Below are 17,041 nucleotides of genomic sequence, written 5' to 3' on the forward strand. Positions count from 1 at the left end.
GGTTTGTGGTTCAGTGTGCACTTGGAATTTGGGGGTGTCTTCTACCTTCTGCTGCCTGACTCAGCACTTCAGTGTCACTTGACACATTAGAGCTATTTCTGCTCTTACACATAACATGCACACACTCGCAAACATGTTAACAAACGTTCAATAAAAAAAACATATGCACCACACATGTACACTGCCTGAGGGTGAGAAAGAAGAAGGTTCCTCAGAAGGTTACTTTTGGTGCTGCTGTGCTGTCTCTGCAAGTTAAACTAATCCACCTTGTGGTAAACAGACCACTACTAAATACGGGCAGTGCAAAAACATCTTAGTTGCCTGTTTGAGAAAGTATTTCTTCTGTATGCATTTTTTTTAGTATGCAAGATACAGTCATCACCTTCCCACTAGAGTGGTGAGCTGTTTTTATAAACTTTTTTTCTTTTTGGCTGCTCTGTTTGGTAAATGTCTACATGCCAAATGTGACAGACTCCCAGTCTTTCTTCTCATAATATTTCTCTTGTTTGTCTGAGATCCTTTTTTTTCCAGATGTGGAACATAGTCTAACCATAAACATTTTGTATTTGGCTTAAAGGGATAGTTGAACAATTTGGGATATATGCTTATAAATGTTCTTGCTGAGAGTTTGATGCAAAGATTGATACCACTCTCATATGAAGCTACAGCCAGGGGACAGTTAACTTAGTTTGCACATAGCCTGGAAAAAAAGAGGAGACATCATAGCAGCTTTAAGGTTGGTGAAATCATCTTGTTCCAGCTCTCTTTATTAAAGCTATATGTTGTAGACTGAGGGGCATATTCAAGCCCAAGATGTGATTTTGTATCTATTGTATTTCCGCAATGCATCGAGATATTCACATTCTGTTTTTTCGGACATGTAGATGAACTCCCTGACCACTGTCACACCAAGCGTGGGATCAATCAGAGTTTGCATCATTAAATTACTTGAGTTCAGCTGTAATATGTCCAATTCGGCCTGGCTTTATTTTGAGTGTTTTATTATTTATTTCACAATATCTGATAGTTTAACCACTTTTGCAGTAAAATATTTTTATACAAGAATCCATTTCCAATGTGGGAGACTTAAGAGGATATGAAAAGCATTGTTGGGCATACTTCGGGTAGGGGTATCTTGATAACTAAAGCATTTTTCCCTTTAGCCTATTTGTTACAAGTATACCGGTGACCAGTGATACACAGACCCGTTACATCAGCAGAGGGTAACATGATCTGTGCAACTTCAACACAGGCAGATGAAATCCTGTGGTGAAATACAGATTTGAGGCATTCTTCTGAACTCAGACTCTGTTGATAAACACCTTAGTGAGGCCTATCTGTAACATTCTCCATGAAACCGGATAGACCCAGAACTGACGGAAAACAGCAGCACTCTACTGAAGGTCAATAGCCCGTATCTGTGTGTGTGTGTGTGTGTGTGTGTGTGTGTGTGTGTGTGTGTGTGTGTGTGTGTGTGTGTGTGTGTGTGAGTAAGGGCAGCTGTAAAGACTGTGGGCAGGACAGAAGGTGTACCTGGATAAAAGCAATGATCTATATGCAGCAGTTAGTTTTTTTTAAATCCAGAGTAATACTGCTTTCTGTCATACAAGACAAATGGTCCAGAGGGGCTCTGGTTCTGGGAAAAGCTGGACTGAAATTTTAAAAACATATCTGTTAAGAGCTGTAACTAACGAGTATTGTCATTATCAATTCATTTGTTGATTATTTTCTTAATTAATTGCCTGGTCTAAAAGACAAAAAAAGTTTAAAATGACCATCGCAACATCTTTGGGCCAAAGGGATGTAACTAAATGTCTTCTTGTGTCCTATCAACAGTACAAAGCCCAAAGACATTGAATGTAATATAGTGTAGGACAAGTAAATACAGCAGATTCTCACAATGGAGAAGCTGGAACTATCTAATTTTTGGCATTTTTGCTTGAAAATGACTTAAACAATAAACATATCAAAAAAGCAGCTCTACATCGGTAATTTTATTGCCATACTTGATGACCATTTTCAAAAAGCAATAGCTAATTTTAGGCTGTGATATTTTGTGATTTCATCACAGCTAAGGGGCATTATTCAACCTAACACAAACGTTACAGATTTTTTAGGCTAATTTGTATATGCTCGTTAGTTTCACATTTTTTTCTCAGAAGGGAAAGTTCTGATACTGAGCGATACTGAATTTGCAAAGGAATTAGACGTCAAAGCTCTGATATGTGGTTATTATAACCACGGTTATCGGCCAATGAAATTGCTTGATTTGAGCTACCCGTTTTATAAAGTTTATTATAGCTTTTTTGCTGTGCAACCAATAACAATGTATGAACATTTTATCAATTAAGCTTATTTGCAGGAAACTACTTTGCAAACTCAAAGATTACTGGTCTGTTAAACTAACCCTTCTTTTATATGACTGTCCACTGTGGCCCACAATTAGCCCGCAAAACACATATGGTTTGGGAGTATGTTAATGTTTAAACTAGAGATATTAATATAACTGGCATGTAACTGGCAGATCTCTCTTTCATATATAACAGACCGCATGTCCTTGCCTCATCTTACCTGAACCAACTGCTGCCCATGCCATCTTCATTGATCTGTGAGCCAGACTATGTTGCACAATGTCCAAACAGACATGTGGTAATTATGAATTTGGCACCGAAATGAAATCCTCCCATATTCACCCAGGAGTATAAAGCTGGCTAGGAACAACAATCTGCACTCTTCAGGCCAAAAGAGGGGTTTGCTTTTACCAAGTGCTTATTGCTCTAACTGAAACTGGGAAGAAGAGATGGCACCTGGCAAGAAGGTATAACAACTTTGTCTGTAGACGATACTGCATGTATATTACTTATGCTGCAGAGAACAGAGATTTTGTTGATGCAGCATGCAAATCTTACATACTTTGGGTCATAGTTGTCCTGTTGGTTGATGGACTGTGCTGTTGTGAGGAAAATGTTGTAAGTGCAGGTTTCATGTGTGGGAATGCATTTGTGTGTGTGTGCATGTGGTATGTGAAATAGCTAGACTAAAGCGGAGCCAGCTGGAGAGTCTGGATAGGCTAAAAACTGCTTCGATCTTTGCACCTTGGCAGCCAAACTGCATCTTCTCTCACATACACACATACAAAATCAAAACATTTTTGATGCAAACATAGACATTTGTATATTTATTAACTGCAAACTGCAACAAATATCGCAAAACTGTGTGACATCACATGTATGTGCCTGTATTGTATATTGTCTTTAAATCAAAACCGTCCAACTTTGCCTTTTTCCCCTGTTGCATTTCTAGAGATATTAAGTACAAAATATCAATAAGCATACACCATCCAGTGTAGAGCTCAAGTGATGTGCGTGCATGGTTCCCTCAACTCCTACAGGGTATCATTGAGCGTCTGAATGCCGGGGAGGTTGTGATCGGCGATGGAGGCTTCGTGTTTGCTCTGGAGAAGAGAGGCTATGTGAAGGCCGGGCCATGGACGCCCGAGGCTTCTGTCACACACCCTGAGGCCGGTAAGACAGCACACACACATGTTGTATCCAAAACCATGTGAAGGGAAGGTGCACAAACCTAATAAAACAAAGTTGTACCTTTAAAATGACAAATGTTTCCATCAGTGCGGCAGCTGCACAGGGAGTTCCTGAGGGCAGGATCTAATGTCATGCAGACATTCACCTTCTATGCCAGCGATGACAAACTGGAGAACAGGGGTCAGAACTTGAGACTCTCTGTGAGTACCCAACTATAGCACTTTACAGCCAACATTAGCGATATCAAAGAATTTCTAATAAGGGAAGAAGTTCCACTCTCGGGATACTTCCGGCTTCTGAACTGGTTGCAGTTCCACTCTGGTTCCAAGTGCAGAATGAATGGTGGTCTATGGCGTTATACCCCTCAGAATCCACTTTTCTCAGGATATAATTTGTGTCCAATCAGCATTCATTAGCAGAATGCTAAATGACATAAGTACTCGTTCATTCAACTTTCAACCTATAATCCATGTTGAACTTGCAAAAACTACAATCAACTCTGAGATTTCTCAACGACAATCAGGCGAAAGCGACAAATTTAGCCGTCTAGCTCCATAGAGTCCCATTCATTTTGCTCTCACCTGCGATCACCCCCAGTGGAACTCTGGTGGAACTGCAACCAAATTCGGTACAATGGGGCTGAATAGGGAGTGAAATGACTCTACGTAGACTGGCTCCGGCGAGGTTGTGCAGATCTTGCAAATTCCACTTTACCCTGATTGTGTATTTATCAATAAACATTATGTGTAGCCTATTGTACAAAGCATGGACATCAACAAACACATGACCTGCCTCATTCTTTCAGGGGGTACAAATCAACGAGGCCGCCTGTGACCTGGCAAGGGAAGTAGCCAGCGAAGGAGACGCAATGGTAGCTGGTGGAGTGTGTCAGACTCCATCCTACCTGAGCTGCAAGAGTGAGATAGAAGTGAAGGCCATCTTCAAGAAACAGCTGGAAGTGTTTATGAAGAAGAATGTAGATTTCCTGATTGCTGAGGTAGATTCATGTCTTATTTTAAGTCATGTCATATCAATGCTACTTTAATCTGAAATATGATTAGTGGAGCAAAGTGGTGACTGTGTTGTTTCTGTCATTGCAGTACTTTGAGCATGTTGAGGAGGCGGAGTGGGCCGTGCAGGTGCTGAAGACCAGTGGAAAGCCTGTAGCTGCTTCTTTGTGCATCGGACCAGAGGGAGACATGCACGGCGTCTCACCTGGAGAGTGTGCTGTCAGGCTGGTGAAGGCCGGTACGTATTTAATTTACCCTGCATGATCTCACGCTTTATCCTTTGGTTTCTTTAATTGAAAGTCAGCTGTGTTCTCGTATATATGACAATGGCCATTTCCCTCTGTTCTCCAGGTGCCCAGATTGTTGGAGTCAACTGCCACTTTGACCCAATGACCTGCGTGAAGACTGTTAAGATGATGAAGGAGGGAGTGGAGAAGGCCGGGCTGAAGGCTCACTACATGGTACAGCCCCTGGCATACCACACTCCTGACTGCAACTGTCAGGGATTCATCGATCTGCCAGAATTTCCCTTCGGTAATATGTTCTGCTTGGACATTAAAAGAAAACAAAAAAACATCATCAAGTGACAGCTGTGTAGTTGGTAGCTTTTCACAATTGTCTACTTTTTCCTTCCTCAGCCCTGGAGCCCAGGATCCTGACCCGCTGGGACATGCACACGTATGCCAGAGTGGCCTACAAGGCTGGCATCCGCTTCATTGGTGGCTGCTGTGGGTTTGAGCCTTATCACATCAGGGCGATAGCGGAGGAGCTGAGCATCGAGAGAGGGATAATGCCCCCTGCCTCTGAGAAACATGGGATGTGGGGTGCTGGTCTGGAGATGCACACAAAACCCTGGGTCAGAGCCAGGTAAACCATCCAAAATATTCAATATACTGAAACGCACACAATTTAATGAATAATATTATTTGGTGCATTTTTTTCTTCTCTGTTTTAACCTGCGTCTTTAACCCCTCTAGGGCCCGTCGTGACTACTGGGAGCATCTCTCTCCCGCATCTGGCCGTCCCACTTGCCCATCCATGTCCACACCAGAGGGCTGGGGTGTGACCAAGGGCCACGCTGACCTGCTGCAGCACAAAGAGGCCACCAGCACCCAGGAAATGAAGCACGTGCTGGAGATGCAGAAGAAGGCCAAGTCCTCTGCATGAGCGAGATAGAGCGAGACCACCAAGGCAACGATCCCTTCAGTCGGACAACAAGATAGGAACAAGGGGCAAGGAGTGAAGTCTTTCCAAGTTCAGTTTGGAGATTAAAAAGAAACACTTGTAACAGCAATGCTCCACTTGTGGAGTTTTACTATGTAAACCCCAAAAAATAAACCTGAGTTTGTAACTTAGTTTTGCTGCTACGTGTTGTCAATGTTGAATGAGTGCTATTGGACTACTACAACAAACACAAACCATTCAAAGAGCATAAAAAACTGTGTCTGTAACTATAAATATGTCACACATTTCACATATGCACTGATGTAGAAGTGACTCAATCATTACTGATTTGTTAAAAGTGGCTGCCCACTATCAAGTTGGACTTTGTGAGTTTGTCTATTCAGAGTCCAAAAAAACGGAACCCACAAACTTACAGTAGGACAGACAAACACACCAACAACCATACTTAACCGGTACACACACAATACTATCATTCAGTTAAAGAGGGCAGGGAAACGAGTAAACATTGCAGTTTTGTAACTTGGCAGCTGCCAATCAGAGCAGCTCTTACCTAGACCCCTCCCCTGCTTCAGAGAGATTTATAGTGGCCTTCTGCTCAACTCTAATGTAGCTTCAGCCTCTTAAAGTCTAAGCAGTCAGGGATCCACACAGCTGCAGGACCATGACACCAGGAAAGAAGGTATGTGTGAACTTATGTCAAACTGCAAAGTATGCTATCAGGACTGTCCTGCAAAATAGCCATATTGCAGGGAATTAAAACAGGTAGTTTTGGGGAATGCCAATAATTATAATATGTGTGATGTCTAATTGTAAAGACTCTTGAGCTCCAAAGTGAAGATTTGGCAGGTTTTGAGATATTTGTGTCTGAGATCCATCCCAATGCACTGGAGGTAAATGGTTGAAGTGGGGAGACTGCAGGACATACTGTACTGCATATTTATGGTTGTGTTTTTGTGTGGTGTGTATTCTGGGCAAAGGGATATGGTCTTTCTAATGCATCTTCTGCACAACTGGCATATTAGGTGTTATGTCTCTGACCACTGAAGCTCTGAACTGTTCATGGAGACATAAGACCAGTAAAGCCACTCTATTTAGTTATAAAAAGTGACTTCAAAAAACGTCCAGATGAAAACTCTTCTGGACTGCTCATTGTTACTCTTGACGTTGGAAGAAACCAAACTGACCTGTTTTTCAGCTCACTATGATATCGATGGTGATTATAGTAATTGTTATAAAGTATTTATTCTTAATATTAGTTAACGACAGAGGAATTACTTTTTATTACTGTTTTATTATTATTTTAGATTATCCAGTATAGTTTTATTTGTGGATTTTTTTTTGGTGAGGGTTCATGACATGAGTGCACACCAGGTGGAGCTTTTCTTAGATTCAAACATGTGAAACAACCAGTTATAAATATCTAGTGCTAGGGCATTGAATTCCAACTTATTACAGTGATTGCTATTTACTCAACAATTTACGCTGTATGAATGAATTTGGATCCAAATACATTTTGCCGACACATATGTAATAAATAAATATTCATATTTAGTATTTTCAAATTGATAGTCTCATATTTTTTACTTTGACAGCCAAGCATGTTAGAATCAAAGGTTCAGAGCTATTAGTCAGTAGGAGAAGTGCAGCTGTTCTCTGACATGTGCTGCTGTCTTGCTGGCTCAGGGTCACTGAGAGAAGAGGGAATGTAGCCCTGGATTTGGGAAACCCCAATGTATACGCATAGATATACATTTGTATTTATTTCTAGTGCCTACATTCCTCTGGCCTAATTGGCATTTATTAAGGTAAACAGAGTCAGTCTGGCCAGAGTCGGGCCATACTGCTGTACAGGGCCTTTACTAGAAAAGTGTAGGATACTGGTGTCAACTGTTGTCACTTTAAATGTCAACCTGCAGACCCTTTGGCCTCAGTTGCTCATCTCCAGCCTAACTGATAGTCTTGTTTCATCTCAGTTATTCTATGCTTAAACTGAACCATTATCACAGGGAATCTTGGAGCGTCTCGACGCTGGGGAGGTTGTGATTGGCGATGGAGGCTTTGTGTTTGCCCTGGAGAAGAGAGGCTACGTGAAGGCCGGTCCCTGGACCCCTGAAGCCGCCGCAGAGTACCCTGAAGCAGGTGAGGACACGCTATTTTACCAACTTTAGTACTCCATTTTAACTTAAAATGGCTTCTTCATTATCATCTGCAGGTGTTGCCTGCAAATTACCCTTCCTTCTGCTTTATGTGTCACAGTTTAAATAAATTTTCTTGTATGCCTTATCATGAAAATCTGTTTGAATGATGATTTCAGTGCGACAGCTGCATAGGGAGTTCCTGAGGGCCGGGGCCAATGTTATGCAGACCTTCACCTTTTACGCCAGTGATGACAAACTGGAGAACAGAGGCAACAAAGTCACCTTCACTGTAAGTTAAATGGGACATCACACCTCTTTCATACCTTTAAAAAGTGACTAAAATGACTCAAACCAGCAACAATGTTAAGTGTTAAAGTAAAAAATGTAGAACCAATGCTCATTAGCAGTACCTATTGGTATCGGGTGATGATTCAGAAATGATGTTGGGAGACCTCAAAGATGACGACCAGTCCGATGATTACAAATCAAGTGCAGCTTTATTCAAACAATGAACAAACTTTCATGACACTGGAACAACCATGAGCATACAGACACGTTTGCCCAAGGATGAACCACATGTACATCATAGTGAATACCTTTTAAACACTTTTTGTGCTTACACAGCATGAGACATCTATTTCAGTTGGAACAGTTTACTCTTAAACTACACCTTTTATGGCACGTGCTCCTAATAGATTCTCACATTCCTGGCTCCAATTCCTCTGTGTGAAAGTTGTGCCCATTCTAAGCTAGGTTTTACTGTGAGACCATATCATCTTAAACTGACTGGTCTCTAGAAAGTCCTTAGAATAGATAAGATACATTCAAACGTCTGCATGCACACATACCAAACCTATCAATCCTCCCTTTTTTTTTATCATGGTTGAGATACAGTCCAACATGCAATATACTGTGATAGGAAACACTCTTAGCATATGGAATACACATTAAATGATGATTATATAAGAATATATTAGTTACAGAGTATATGAAATAATAACATTGCTTAATCATGGCAGAGGCGAAAACCTGGTGGCTGTTTCTTTACCAGGACAAAATTCCTCTGCGATCCCCTCATTAAAATACTGCCAGCCAAATCTTTGGGGCGATCACATTATTCTTTGTCATGATTGCATGGTTCTAAACTTATCCCTCATCGTTTCCTACATGATCTTGACCTTGTCACATTGAATTTTTTTCCTGCACATCTTTTAATCCACCTGTCCCATGGGACCTTCATCAGAACTGGATGTAGAAGTATCAGACAATGAAGATGCAAACCTAGGTCTCCGTCGATTAGCTGAGTGGACATGCACATGATCAACCGGATTCTGTACCATTGAAATGTTAGTAACGGATTTTAGTATTAAATTCCTCAAGATTGGAAAACAACATCCTAACACGAAAATGACAACCAGGAAGATTAGTAAGACTGGAGCAATAATTCCTATCATCCATGCAACGATGGAATTGTTAGTGAACAGTCTCGTCATCCATTCAAGTCCTCTTCCTGTCTCTGCATACTTTCCTCCTGTAGTGTGTGCCTCTTTATTGGTTCTAACACCTATAAACTGGTAATCTCAATTTCCACTCTTCATAGAAACACTAGCGATATTTTGTTTATGTGTATCAGGGTCATCATTTTGATTCTCACCTTTGTTTCACCATAATTTGGCTTCGTTCTGCAGGGAGCTCAGATCAACGAGGCCGCCTGCGATTTGGCCCGTGAGGTTGCCAATGAGGGCGACGCTCTGGTTGCCGGAGGAGTGTGTCAGACTCCATCATACCTCAGCTGCAAGAGTGAGACAGAGGTGAAGGGCATCTTGAAGAAACAGCTGAATGTTTTCATCAAGAAAAACGTGGACTTCCTGATTGCTGAGGTAGAGATTCAATTGATTTTTTTAACCACTTAACCAAATTTATTTTTTATATTTTATGCTTTTTTTGTGTGGATGTCCTTAAGTATGAAAGTGATGATGTCTTTGTCCTGCAGTACTTTGAGCATGTTGAAGAGGCCGTATGGGCTGTGGAGGTGCTGAAGGAGACAGGGAAGCCTGTGGCTGCTAGTATGTGCATCGGACCAGACGGAGACATGCACGGTGTCTCACCTGGAGAGTGTGCTGTCAGGCTGGTAAAAGCAGGTGGGTACAGTCTTCTATAACATACTCATGATAACTTGTTATTGGATACTGAAAGTAAATGTTAGAAAAGCATGAAATGTGAGAGTTCAATTTAAACTTGTTGATATGAACACATGTTGTCTTCTCTGTGTGACTCACTAGGCAATGTTTCTTAAGATGGCAAGGACACAGAGATAAGACCCATATGTTCGTAGTCTACTGGTATTATGAATTATTAACTGTGACCAGCTGACTTGCCAAAACTGTTTCTGGTAGTTGCTTCGTCGAGTCACCAGCACCAAAATGTTGACCACTCGAGGACTCAGCCAAATTTCAAATGTCTTATAGATTCAACCTAAACCTTGCAACCACAACTGTAAACCACAGTTGGTGCTGTCTCTTGAACCTGTTATTTCTTTGCTTATCTGTAACAGTCAGCTCACACCAATGCATGTCCTTATGTAGGTGCCCAGATTGTTGGAGTCAACTGCCACTTTGACCCCATGACCTGCGTGAAAACTGTCAAGATGATGAAGGAGGGAGTGGAGAAGGCCGGGCTGAAGGCTCACTACATGGTACAGCCCCTGGCATACCACACTCCCGACTGCAACTGTCAGGGATTCATCGATCTGCCAGAATTCCCCTTTGGTAATAATATACTATGCTGTATTTAAATTTGACCATTTTATTAATGTAATAATTTATAAAATTACACCTTAAAAATAATTGCTTTCTCACCGTGCTGTTGGTGTACTACATCACATTGCAGCAAGGTCAAGCATTCAACACAGAAATAGGCAATTTCATCATAAGCAACCACCCTGCAATCAAATGTGTATACATCTTCTGTCAGGTCTGGAGCCCAGGATCCTGTCCCGCTGGGACATGCACAAGTATGCCAGAGAGGCCTTCAATGCTGGCATTCGCTTCATTGGTGGCTGCTGTGGATTTGAGCCTTATCACATCAGGGCAGTGGCAGAGGAGCTGGGCCCCGAGAGAGGCTTCCTCCCAGCCGCGTCAGAGAAACACGGCAACTGGGGTGCTGGTCTGGAGATGCACACCAAGCCCTGGGTCAGAGCCAGGTCAGAAGCAACTTTTAATCTGTCGCTGAAAAACTAAATATACACCTAGTTAAGTTAAATGTGAAATATTGACTCTTCAGCACCAGTGAGTACTAATTAATATTACTTTTTGTCTCTTCTAGAGCCCGTCGTGACTACTGGGAGAACCTGAAGCCAGCCTCTGGTCGTCCTCAGTGTCCCTCCATGTCTGCCCCTGATGGCTGGGGTGTTACCAAGGGCCACACTGATCTTATGCAGCAGAAAGAGGCCACCTCTCAGGACCAACTCAAACAGCTGTTCGACAGGTCAAAGAGCCACTAAGTCAGTCTGTCTCCTTCGGACAGAGTCAACTGACGCTGCACAGTGGTGTGCACTATCTTTAAACAGTGCTGCGCCTAACACATATAATGTCAGGGACCGAATGTTCACTTGAGACTGTCACTGTTCTGTGCAATCTATTGACTGTAAAACTGTAGTTTATGTGTGGCCACAGTATTGTCTCAAGGCAGGAGTCGGCCCATGTTAAGATCGGGACTTTTTTGTTTTCCAGGACTCTGGAGCAGATTGTTTAATAAAAAATTATCTAATAAAATGTGACTTGGTCACTTGACTGTTGGGTTGTAGTTTCTTGCTGTGGATGGGTGGGTGGATGTCCATCAGTTCCATGTAGATATGTGATAACCATGACACCCTGCACACAAACATATTTACCATTGGAAGAACTATAATGCAGGGACAAATATAATATAGACTTAAAATTTTCGAAGCAGAGAAAAGCTTCAATGCAATGATGCAAGTATCCTTTAATGATTAGGCCAATGTAAGTGAGGCAACATTTAACAACATACACATATTAACATATTAACACTCAAGTGTCTCTCTGCAGTCTGCAGAATATGTCATATAATAAACATGCCATAAAGGTTTGGAAAACCCATAATCTCACACTGTGGTTTAAGGGTGGGAGATAGGCTTTATTGTTTATGAATGTAGAATTACACAGTAAACATTACAAGGCTTTAGAGAATCATGCAACTATTGATGGATCCAGTAGATGGCGGTGTTGTGATATCATGGTCCATATGCCTGACCACACTTAATGTACAAAGAGCCTTATAGGAAAGATGTTCAGTTTGCAGTAGTGGCAAAACGTGTGATTGTGTTCTTTTATTTTAATTTTAAAGCTATCCTTTATTCCAAGTGTTTTCTGAATTTTAGATTCAACAAGACCTGCTGTACAGTATTTTCTGTTCAAAGATTTGATCTTTTGTGTTAAAGGGGCACTCCACTGATTTTCCTCTTCACAAAGTATATTCAGAAAATAGTTAAAAACAAGTATTTCATGACCCTGGTGATGTTATCAAGCTTAGGTTATCTCATGTTGGGCTTGGCCTGCGTTACATATAGGGAATGGAGTTTACAAGACATTGACATTTACCAATCAGGGAGGGCCCAAAGATGCTATTATGTTACATCACGTAAATTGGAGGATACAGGATTTTAACCCATAAAGCCGCCTTCACATGATCCGTGGTAAAACCGCTCTCTGCTGGCTGTGCCATTGTCTTCTTATGGGGAAAGCGGTGGCGACAACTCAGAGGAAGTGCTAACCTTGGCGTGGCGTACCGTTTGAAACTGCCGCTACCTGGACTGCACTTTGCCTCTGTGATCATGTGTAGGCGGCTTAATAGGGACAAAAACTCATGAGATGCAACCTCTGCTGCTTTGATTTTGACCATTATTGGTTAAAATAATAATACTAAAATCTGTCTCTTATAGCCTGTATCCTTAACTGAACAATATGGAAGGGCAATTTAAGCTATACTTAATTAGACTAGCTTGTATTGATGCTGTAATCATATATAGTGAGATCATTTGATGTCTATCTCCTGGGCCTGTATGTTTTTTTTGGAATGTTGCATGAGAGAGATAGATTGATTATGTCTTAAGCGCACTGTGAGTTTTCTGATGGTGACATATCTTCTCGTGTAGAAGATCTCTGCTGTTTTCCTCGTCATTGATTGGACAAGCCAGGAGCACTTGACCTTGTTATCCCTTTTTTTTTTTTCTAAGGCGGAGTGAAATTATATTTGTCTTTTCCCTAGCACACTAGTCTTGTATTGACGTTTTAAGGTATCTCACAGATTATAGAATTGCCTTTAAATAGCTTTATGAGAAATACAAGCTTTGAGCCTCGCTTGACCTTGACTGGCTGTGTTTTATGCGGATTAAGGTCTTTTATTGGTCTATTTTTGTATGTCGTTTTTTGACAGGAGGCTAACTTGACGTTGCGTAGCCTACCGGAATGATAGGGCTGCAGTATGGCCTGAGGATCTGACCTCGCAGGACGATCACTGGGTCAACACATCTCTCATCTGTTGTGTCCATTATCCCCAGAAAGGTAAAGATAAAACTAGAGGTAAGGTATTGCTAATGAAAGACTACAAATGTTGCTTTATTTTAAACATTCTAGTCTTAATTACACGCGTTATGAAGTTTAATATTCTTGCTGTATCGTCTAAAGATCAATCCCCTACTGATGCCATGCATTGTGTTGTAGACTGTGAGAGGCATCTTCCTCCTGCCCCTTTACCATGAACTGCGTTCTCTGGACCGCTGTGTGTGTGTGTGTGTGTGTGTGTGTGTGTGTGTGTGTGTGTGTGTGTGTGTGTGTGTGTGTGTGTGTGTGTGTGTGTGTGTGTGATGGTATAGACTTCACTGTTTATAATGACTGCAGCGACATCTTGTGGTGTGTTTCAGCTGCTACAAGGAGCTTCTTTATACCGGAAGTGATCCTGTGAGGTCGTCATGGGAAGCAAAGTCAGCTCCAAAATGGCAGCGCCCGCCGCCCGAGTTATCCAGGTAATGTTGCTCCTGAGATTGTAAATACTGTAGACTTCAGGGTGTTGAGGTGAGATTCACGATGTCAAGTAAACATCTCATTGTTCTGTTGTTCTGAACAGTTGGTGGCTTATTTAAGTGAGGCGTTTTTTGAGTGACAAATACCGTCGTAACGTTACCCTTGTTGATGTCCTTGTTTAACCGCAAAACACAGGCATGTTATCATGTTGAGACAGAAGCAGAAAAGGCTTACACACTAAATTAATATGAACGTTTATTAATTTTTATTTATTTGACAGTGCCGTTTGCTCAGTTTGTCACAGCTGTTTGCTGGAGTCCGATCTGTTCAGGATGTAATGTTAGCCAGATCGATGAAGTTTAGCTAAATAAATAGCTGTTAGGACAGAAAGTTGTTGTTGACAGTTAACTTATTCAGTACTCTTGTTCTCTTCTCTCGCTCAGTGACAAAGATCTGACAGCCTTTTTTTTTTTTTTTTTTTTACTTGTTAACTTTAGATTTCAAAGAATGCCTGTCCAAATTTTATCCGACCAAGTTGCTGTCTTTAAATTTGCTTACTTTTGTTCAGTCCAAAACCCAAATATATTCCATTTACAGTGACAGTGTAAACTGATTTCTGTTATTATGCAAGATCAAACGCAAACAATAGCAAATTATTTCATCTGAGATGCTATGACCAGTTCATCTAAACACTTAAACCATTCATTGATTATCAAAATAGTTTTCTGTCATGATTGCTGTTTCAGCCATAGTATGCATCAAAGTTACTGTCATCATGTGTACGTTTGTGTGAGTCTCCTGTCACAGTCTGAGGCTATGGTCATCATTGAAGAGTTGCACTTTAATCACACAAAAAATAGTAATTGTCTGCCCATGTGTTGATGTGTCTGCCACTAAAATACTCTGGTGCACAAGCTTTAAGAAAAAAAAATAATAATAATAATTTGAAAAGGTCAACTGTTATGTTTTTCAAGAAACAAGGTCCCAGTTACCCAGGTAATGTAGCTCTTTGCACTTGCTGTGAAAGGTTAAAACAAATCTTTCCACACAGAGGTGGATAAACTATCATGAGAAACAAGCTCATTCTGTAAAGACAACTTGCTTTTGACTTGGCATTTTTCTGCGCTTTTTAGCACCACAAACATCTGTTTACCTCCACTGTATATGGTTTATCGGTCTCCCCGGGTGAATACCTAAAGAAAGTCAGCATATAAAGCCAAAACTATCTGCATGCTGACTGCTGAGATACCTCATGAGGGAAATGGGACAATATCTTTTTGTTTAGCGTTAAGTGGCCCTTTCATTCACACAGCTGTTTGATTTAATGCGTGTGTGTTTGCAGGCTGTTCGGCCTCACGCTCCTCTGATCAAGTTCCCCAAAAGACAAGACGTCGCAAAGCCCAATGGTGAGTATGAAGAAAGGGAATGATGGTCAGATAGTTGGCATGATAACATAAATGAAGGAACCCACCCTAAAATTGACTCTTGGTGATGTAACCTGTAACCCTTATTGTTTCATGGTGTATTTTCTCTTTCTTTATCAGATGTCAACATAACATCTGGTTGATATAGGCCTACTGTTTTTACAGTGATTGATTTTAAACAGTGTAAGGGTACCTAATGGTAGATTTTACTTGAACAACTCAAATTTGAACCTACTCCTTGGCCTACATATGAACTGTGGCTTTTATACAATAGTCTGATAGGTGAAACTCAACAGTCCTATAAAGAAAACATTTTAGTTTAAACAGCAAGGATTTAGTAAATTTTGCTCTAGAAAATGTGCTTTTACCTTTTACCAGTTTATGATGTCTGATATCTCCTGAGTGCCTCTTGAGTTGCATTTTATCTGTAATGACTTTTTCCCCCGTTTTCTAGTCCAAGAGGCATTGAAAACGTTAGCAGTTAACGCCTCACCACACAATGCTCCAGCTCCGCCTCCTTTATCAAGACCTCATGTACCTTTGACCCCCATTTCTGGCACGCCAGACACCCTGGCCTCTATTCAGCTACTACCTGCAAGGTACCGCAGGAGACCGATGGCGGTGGATGAAATGGACTACATCCAGGTGAGGGATCACCTACATCTTAAACTATACCCAGAACACATCACTGGCAATTTGGCAGTGAGAACATAATCTTTATCCTTGATTTAATATAAACCTGCATTTTAACTTTTGGCCTTAAAACTCAAATAGATTAATAGAACGTCTGTCTGCATTGGTACTGTATGTATAGGTAGTTGATGTTACAGTGATCTCCAAAAGATTTGGTTTGCACTGACATAAAGGAATTCTAATCGATCGACAGCATTTAATGAACATTTACAACTAGTTCCAGAAACTGAAATGTAAACATAAGTAATGTTAGACTATTTAGAGAGAGTGCATGAGCAGTGTCATGTATGAGGAGCTTTTATGCCATGTTCCTTATGGGTAAATATAAGTTGGTTTTTCATACAGATTCTTATTTTTTTTTTTATTTCTATATTTCTTCTTCACAGCGTGGTGGACCAGAGTGACATGAAGCAACTCAACTACTGCAACCAGAGTCCTTATCTGTTGGAGATCAGTATGTGTCTTTAACTCTGTTCCTCAGCACAAGAGAACCTATTGCCACATGAGACATGATGTAGAATAAAGTATTGCATAAAGCCTGTTAAAATGTACATATGTTTATTTTTTTTAGATATAATTGTATTTTAAGTTCATACTAAATGGATATCTTCAGCAAAGCTATAACAATAGAGTCTAGGGTTTCCTTATTTATGATTCCTTATGTTTCTTGTTTTTGTTAAACCTTGGTTTCAACATTATACCAGCTTAACCCAACATAAGATATTTAATTTAGTCATGTTTTTAGCTTCACTTGCAATACCACCACATCTAAATCAAAGCATGAAGCTCTGTTTCATAGAAGAAAATGATGGTAAGGTTCCTTTGCTTTTCATGCCTTTCACTGCAATACACTGATGTTTGTTGGAACTAAACCAGGCTGAAGTGATGCTGGATATCAAGTTGCAATAGTACTGAGTGAAGTGGTGTTGAGTTCATGTGAACTCCTGCTGGATTTAAACAATTAAAAGAATATTGTGTTTTGATTGTGGTGTTCTTATCATGCTTGAT

General features: G+C 40.8%; 3 protein-coding genes across 5 annotated transcripts; all 3 read left to right on the forward strand.

Annotated features, from left to right (window-relative positions):
- The first annotated feature begins 2,743 nt into the window (after nucleotides 1-2,743).
- On the forward strand, nucleotides 2,744-5,907 carry LOC114555694 (betaine--homocysteine S-methyltransferase 1). Its single transcript, XM_028578285.1, has 8 exons — nucleotides 2,744-2,818; nucleotides 3,392-3,524; nucleotides 3,630-3,742; nucleotides 4,348-4,539; nucleotides 4,643-4,790; nucleotides 4,904-5,086; nucleotides 5,191-5,419; nucleotides 5,530-5,907. The coding sequence occupies exons 1-8, from the start codon at nucleotides 2,801-2,803 to the stop codon at nucleotides 5,717-5,719; spliced, it is 1,206 nt and encodes a 401-aa protein (XP_028434086.1). The 5' UTR covers nucleotides 2,744-2,800; the 3' UTR covers nucleotides 5,720-5,907.
- Nucleotides 5,908-6,361: 454 nt separating this feature from the next.
- On the forward strand, nucleotides 6,362-11,580 carry LOC114555876 (betaine--homocysteine S-methyltransferase 1). Its single transcript, XM_028578628.1, has 8 exons — nucleotides 6,362-6,416; nucleotides 7,744-7,876; nucleotides 8,052-8,164; nucleotides 9,564-9,755; nucleotides 9,869-10,016; nucleotides 10,461-10,643; nucleotides 10,849-11,077; nucleotides 11,200-11,580. Exons 1-8 carry the CDS (start codon nucleotides 6,399-6,401, stop codon nucleotides 11,375-11,377), a joined length of 1,194 nt encoding a protein of 397 aa, XP_028434429.1. The 5' UTR covers nucleotides 6,362-6,398; the 3' UTR covers nucleotides 11,378-11,580.
- Nucleotides 11,581-13,096: 1,516 nt separating this feature from the next.
- Nucleotides 13,097-17,016, forward strand: kgd4 (alpha-ketoglutarate dehydrogenase subunit 4). 3 transcript variants are annotated; one of them, XM_028577335.1, is made up of 6 exons: nucleotides 13,097-13,189; nucleotides 13,330-13,475; nucleotides 13,817-13,918; nucleotides 15,259-15,322; nucleotides 15,795-15,985; nucleotides 16,420-17,016. In XM_028577335.1, exons 3-6 carry the CDS (start codon nucleotides 13,865-13,867, stop codon nucleotides 16,435-16,437), a joined length of 327 nt encoding a protein of 108 aa, XP_028433136.1. In that variant the 5' UTR covers nucleotides 13,097-13,189; nucleotides 13,330-13,475; nucleotides 13,817-13,864; the 3' UTR covers nucleotides 16,438-17,016. The 3 variants fall into 3 exon arrangements, with proteins under 3 accessions (XP_028433136.1, XP_028433135.1, XP_028433137.1); XM_028577334.1 differs by having other exon boundaries at nucleotides 13,330-13,457; XM_028577336.1 differs by having other exon boundaries at nucleotides 13,118-13,457.
- Nucleotides 17,017-17,041: the final 25 nt, after the last annotated feature.

Source organism: Perca flavescens, chromosome 5 (assembly GCF_004354835.1).
Source record: "Perca flavescens isolate YP-PL-M2 chromosome 5, PFLA_1.0, whole genome shotgun sequence".
In the NCBI taxonomy this organism is placed as follows: Eukaryota; Metazoa; Chordata; class Actinopteri; order Perciformes; family Percidae; genus Perca; species Perca flavescens.

Coding starts and splice junctions, on each gene's coding strand:
- LOC114555694 (XM_028578285.1), top strand. Junction 3,525..3,629: donor TGTCACACACCCTGAGGCCG/GTAAGACAGCAC, acceptor TGTTTCCATCAG/TGCGGCAGCTGCACAGGGAG. Junction 4,791..4,903: donor TGTCAGGCTGGTGAAGGCCG/GTACGTATTTAA, acceptor TCTGTTCTCCAG/GTGCCCAGATTGTTGGAGTC.
- LOC114555876 (XM_028578628.1), top strand. Junction 8,165..9,563: donor GCAACAAAGTCACCTTCACT/GTAAGTTAAATG, acceptor TTCGTTCTGCAG/GGAGCTCAGATCAACGAGGC. Junction 10,644..10,848: donor TCTGCCAGAATTCCCCTTTG/GTAATAATATAC, acceptor ATCTTCTGTCAG/GTCTGGAGCCCAGGATCCTG.
- kgd4 (XM_028577335.1), top strand. CDS start 13,865: ATGGGAAGCAAAGTCAGCTCCAAAATGGCAGCGCCCGCCGCCCGAGTT. Junction 13,919..15,258: donor CCGCCGCCCGAGTTATCCAG/GTAATGTTGCTC, acceptor GTGTGTTTGCAG/GCTGTTCGGCCTCACGCTCC. Junction 15,323..15,794: donor AGACGTCGCAAAGCCCAATG/GTGAGTATGAAG, acceptor CCCGTTTTCTAG/TCCAAGAGGCATTGAAAACG.